Raw genomic sequence first — 6,160 nt, forward strand, 5'->3', positions numbered from 1 at the left:
AAATATAGTTAAATACAGTTTAATACAGTTAAATATAGTTAAATACAGTTAAATACAGTTAAATATAGTTAAATATAGTTAAATACAGTTAAATACAGTTAAATACAGTTAAATATAGTTAAATACAGTTAAATACAGTTAAATATAGTTAAATATAGTTAAATACAGTTAAATACAGTTAGATACAGTTAAATACAGTTAAATATAGTTAAATACAGTTAAATACAGTTAAATATAGTGAAGTACAGTTACATACAGTTAAATATAGTTAAATACAGTTAAATACAGTTAAATATAGTTAAATACAGTTAAATACAGTTGAATATAGTGAAGTACAGTTACATACAGTTAAATATAGTTAAATACAGTTAAATACGGTTAAATATAGTTAAATACAGTTAAATACAGTTAAATATAGTTAAATACAGTTACATACAGTTAAATATAGTGAAGTACAGTTTAATATAGTTAAATATAGTGAAGTACAGTTTAATATAGTTAAATACAGTGAAGTACAGGTCAATATAGTTAAATACTGTTGAATATACAGTAGTTAACTGTATTGCAGGTGATAGAAGCTCTGATCGAGGAGGGACTAATGCTCTAACCTGCAGCTACAACTGTAGTTTAGGTCGATGTTTAGGACTTTGAGGCAGGAGTGATACAGAATATATTGAAAGAATATGATTACTTAACTGGAGTATAATGAAAACTATTCAAAATGACCCGAACAAGAGACAGAAACGTATACAATTTAAAGTGATATTTCTGCCCTTTTGTGATTCCTTTTATGGTCCATTCACGTTTTGTGCAATACTTCACGTACTCATTTCAAGACATTTAAAGGCACATTTAAAACATTCCTGATGCCTTGTGAAAATGTGAAAATGCAGTATTAATTTTTGTCCCTAATTCACATAATACACAATGGAGCTCAACAATGCCTGCACCGCTCTGGAGTAAAACTACCATTAATATTTGTTCATTGAATCTAGTACATCGTTTCAGCCACATATAAAAAAACATAATCATCCATGTGTGTTAATGAGTTACTTTACGCCATCGCTGACTCAACTCCATCAAACGCTTTCAAATGCAAAGGAAAAATGAATGTGAACGTCGCTTGATGTGGAGCTGTTGATGTAGACGAGGCAATTAAAGGCAATTTGTTTATTTGTAGAGCACAATTATTAAAGTTCTTTGCGTGATTAGTAAATGACGTATTCCAAATCAGAATACGAACAGATAAAAGCATCAATAATCATCGTGACATTTCAGAACGTGCAGCTAGAATCCTTTCAGTCGCTGTTTTGAGGCTGGATTGGAACGTCGTCTGAGTAAAGGCCAGTCTCACGTCTTCAGAGACTGTTCCAGACGTTATTCCCGTGTTTAGTCCTGACTCTGGGCTCTGAGATGTTTAATATATTGCTTTAACATCACCTAAAGTATATGGGACATTTCTGATCGAGTGGAATTGATCAACACACAAACAGAGTAATATTTACAACTGTGTCTCGCATTATTGTGAACTACAATGTTTCATTCAAATCACAGTTTAATCTATAATAATGAACTTGAATGAAATATTACCGTGTCTATAATTTGGCCTCGTTTGTAGTGGTGCAAATGATCAGGAACAGTCGACTATAAAGAATAATCGTAGTTTTCTGATAAATATAATTGTGATCTGAACTCTACAGACTCTTAAACACAGCAGTCGGGAAAGGCCTTTTTATAATGGAGACAGTGGCATTATTAAATCAAAAGTATCAATAATATACATTATTTGTGAATATTCTCAATCTAGAAGCCTTCGCTCGCCATATTTCAACCTTTATGTAGTTGATAATTCATTTAAAAAGTCTTAATGTACAAGAAATAATTGTAGTAATTCATCATAATGGTAGTTAAGTATCAGTTGGAGGTAGATTTGTTGCACCATTAGTGAATAAATCTTATATATTCTGTAAAATATATCCTTTTATGTTGATGCTGGAGTGTTATTCTGTCATTCTGATTGTCAAACATTGTTCAGGTGTTGAATAAACTTGTTTCAGAAACATGAAGCTCTTTTCCTCTCCTCAGGGCTTTGTCGTGGCTGTGCTCTACTGTTTCCTGAACGGAGAGGTAAGAACAGCCTCTTGGCACTGTATTTAGCTCCTCAAGGATATTATTTATAATGATAAGAACACTAGAATGTGGAGGATTGGATCTCATAATCATCCAACCATTTTTATGTCACATTGTTTTGTTTTACAGTTCTTTACAGACAGTATCAAGTGTTAGTTGGATTTGTTGTTCATTAGCAATTTTGAGGGGGATTGTCACAAAGAGACACAAAATGCCACCAAAGTTTGTTTAATTAACATTTAGGACACTTACAAACTTGTCACTTTCTGTCTAAATCATTTTTGTCACTTTAGTTTTTGAGGATTGACCACAGAATATCAAAGGTGTGGTCAGGCCAATCATGGCAAGCAGTGATTGACCAATGAAATCTAGAATGACCATGTGTCACAACCATAATATGTCGGACCAATTATCCAAATGAGCCTGTTTCCTGTCACGTCTGCTGCTGGAGCCTCTAGTGGCCTCTACAGGCCGCAGGGCAGAAGTGATGATGGGCAGATGACACGTCAATGTATTTCCTATACTGTGTTGACACAGTATAGACATTGCGTTGTTGCACTCTGTTGCGCCATCTGGTGGTCTAAAAGAGGTAGGCCTACAGTTTTTATGACTTACTTTGGTGGGTTAAATATTTCTTTATTATACATCAGTCATGTGTCAGTTTGTGAAGAACAAAAATTGACAAATAAAAGTTGAAAATAACAGGAAGTAGGGCTCCAAATCCCTCTGTGACATCATCAATGAGCGACATTCTATTCAAAATGCCGGGACAATTCACACACAACTGACAATTCAAACAATCATTTACTACAATACACATGTTATCATGTTGTATTAGTCGTCAAATCAGAACTATTGTGTCATTTAGATGGATTTTGGCCCTTGTTTACAGTATACATGCGTTCGCACATCCGGGAACTTGTACAGCAGCGACCCTAGTCCGCCATTTTGAAAGGGGCACAACAGCACGTCTACTACATACGAAATCCAGGATATATGAGGCCAAAATGCCAAAACCCTGCGTTCTGTAAGGTCATTGTTCTGTAAGGTCATTGTTCTGTAAGGTCATTGTTCTGTTAGGTCATTGCTCTGTTGACTGACAAAGGAATGTTAGCTTTGTCGTGTACCTTAGTTTGCCGTTATCGTCTAAAGTATTCATAGCTCATTATGCCGTAGAAAAGAATGCAGTCGCCGGTGGTTTATATCGCGTGCCCCTTTCAAAATGGCCGATATGGGGAATTTCCGGATGTATGACATCACCGCAAACGCATGTATGGTTGCTTGGTAACAGCTGTAGAATCACCTCTACCAATGTCACGTCTGCAGCTCATATCCAGGAAGTACAATTATAAACCCCACCAAAAACTGCAAAATCACCAGTAAAGTCTTAAATACAGTGTAACGTGTCAGTGAACCGCGTCGTCCGGCCCTGACGCTCCCGCCACAAACACAGACCGCAGTGAACGCGTCGTGTTTGCTGTGAGTGCTCGGTGTCCGCGCTCAGTGTCCGCGGGGCCACGCCTGCAGCCTGTGGTACATTCAAATGACGTTGTGAAGTTTCTGCCTGAAGGTGCAGTCGGAGATCAAGAGGAAATGGCGCAGCTGGACGGTGAACCGGTACTTTGCTGTGGACCTGAAGCAGCAGCGACACCCGTCGTTGGCGAGCAGCGGAGTGAACGGGGGCACCCAGCTCTCCATCCTGAGCAAGAGCAGCTCCCAGATCCGGATGTCCAGCCCCCTGGCCGAGAACGCCAACATGAGCCTGCCGACCTGAGCGCCGTCTGAGCCAAGGCGTTTTTGTCCGTCGCTATGCCAACCGCACCCCAAATCGACAACCAAAAACGATAACGTAACATAACGGCCCCTCCCGCATTCACAAACTTTACCCCGATTGGTTTAAACACGGGATATGGCGTTACAATCACTTGCACTTTGGAAAGACGCACAACTACCTGAGCATTTATTGTATTTGAGCAGAGGTGGAGGAAAGTGTACTTCAACATAATATTTAACTTTACATTCAACTCAAGTACTTCAAATTCAACTGAAAACACGTGCTTTTACTTCAAAATAACATCAGACGTGTTGAAGTAAAAGGACACATGATTCCAAAAGTACAAATAATGATTGTAAAATGTACTTCTTCTTTAAAAGTATAGATTATTTTTGTAAAAACGCATCAATTTAGTGCAGTTTTTGTTCCGTGACAGTACTTCACTTTCCACCTCTGCGTATACTTCTACTCCTTGTGTCGTCTGCTCTGGGAACAGGTGAAACAAAACAAGCACTTACCGTCAATTTTGTAACAACTGCCAAATTTTACAAAAAACCTCGAAAAATTCCTTTGCCATTCGGGAATTTTCACATGCGGCAAATTTTCGCTGCAGAAAATTTCGCCGCAGAAAATTCCAGCCACATTTGGGGTCACGTTGGCTGTCGCTGTGTGTGTGAAAGTAACTGTGTGCTTCAAGTGCCATGCGGGTTTTTGCCGGGCTGGATGGTTCCGTAGTGATAGTCCAAAGTGAATTTTCAACCAAACATTTCGCCTTTTCGCGTGTACAAAATGCTCACATCTCGTTTTCGGATTTGATCTTTTTTACAATCAGCCGTGAGTACAGAGTATGTCAAAAAAACTAAAAAAAGAGATCTGTCTGAAATACGACCTTGTAAATAGTGGATTTTTGCGTCTAGTTTAGGAAACGCTGTGTGGTTAAAGGCGCAATGGATGATTTTTCTCCCCCGTGCGGACCAATACAACACACACGTGCGTTTGTTTATTAGTGGATCACATCGCATCTCTCGTCTCCCGTAGATTTCTGTCCACTTCTGCGTCAGCTCGAACTGTCTTTCTCCGTCTTCATTTTGCCCCGTACACTGAGGGAACTATATTATGATAGATCCATGCGCTTAGGCACGCGGAAACGTGGGGACGAGCCTGACGCCGCTGCAGGTGAGCGGTAGGTGCGTTTTATGATTGATACGTGGCAGGACAAATGATTTATCCACGCCACGAGGAAATATGATAAAAAAATTGCTGAAAAAATCGTCCATTCCACCTTTAATTTATGATTTTTACATTACACTGCATTGTGAAGGACCTTTTCGACGTCAAAAGGAAACTGGAGTCCAAATCTGTAGATCTCATGTAGTTTAAGGAGCCAGAAAGTCCTGCCCACGTTTAAAAGATTTATTTGTACAAAAGAATCAAAAACAACAATATTTTTGAGAACTCAGTGCCAATAATGAAGTACAGAAGGAAATTTGATGTGGTTAAAATCAGCCGTTTGATTTAAAAATAGTGCCAACATTTTGGAAAACGCAAAAAAGTGTTAAAAAGTTATAAAAATGTGTCATTTTCAACACTCATAATCCAAAGTGCCTAGTCTGCCACAAATCATTTTAATTTCCAATCAACAAAATCTACGTAATTATGCCGTTTCCTTTGAAGAATGTACATATTATTGTGGTTTTATTGCCAATTTGAATTTGCAGTTATTTGTCGTTATTGGTTACTTGCAATGCATTTTTTTTCTACAACCCAAATTACAAAAACATTGTAAAAAATGTAAATAAATCTGTAAATTTCATGGATAATAAAAAGCACATTTTGCATTTGATGGTGGCAACAAAAAAATGAATAAATCAAATGAAACAATAAATAGTTTTTAATCTTGCAATAAGAACCTAGACAATATGACAAATATAACGTAAGTATATATAGGTGTTATGCATTTAATGGAAGTAAAAGCCTTGAATTTAGATCGAGGAAATAGAAATAAAACTACAAAACAATATATAATGTTCCTAATTTGCAACCAAGACAAATTTTAGAAGCCAATTATTAACAATAAACGAACATTTGTGAAAAGGGAAGACTTAATGAGCTTTGCAAACCATTAAAGCTGACTTTTATTTGCATTTTAAGCACCATTTTGGGTTTGGGTTGTTCCTCTGGTGCGTCTCAAAGCGCTGCTGAATCTAATTTACTGAAAGAGTGAAAGAGTTTGTTTTAATCGGCGCAGTTCAAGTG

The 6,160-nt window shown here is 37.4% G+C and overlaps 1 protein-coding gene across 1 annotated transcript in view; it reads left to right on the forward strand.

Annotated features, from left to right (window-relative positions):
* Positions 1–3,975, forward strand: part of adcyap1r1a (adenylate cyclase activating polypeptide 1a (pituitary) receptor type I) — a 49,452-nt gene extending 45,477 nt beyond the window's left edge. The window contains exons 14-15 of the mRNA XM_072440860.1: positions 2,086–2,127; positions 3,701–3,975. Of these exons, the coding sequence (XP_072296961.1) occupies positions 2,086–2,127; positions 3,701–3,904 (246 nt within the window). The 3' untranslated portion in view covers positions 3,905–3,975. The remainder of the gene's footprint in view (positions 1–2,085; positions 2,128–3,700) is intronic.
* The last annotated feature ends 2,185 nt before the right edge of the window (positions 3,976–6,160 follow it).

The sequence above is a fragment of the Eucyclogobius newberryi genome, unplaced genomic scaffold (genome assembly GCF_026437365.1).
Source record: "Eucyclogobius newberryi isolate DKJ021-1_F unplaced genomic scaffold, fEucNew1.0.hap1 SCAF_12, whole genome shotgun sequence".
Lineage (NCBI taxonomy): Eukaryota > Metazoa > Chordata > Actinopteri > Gobiiformes > Gobiidae > Eucyclogobius > Eucyclogobius newberryi.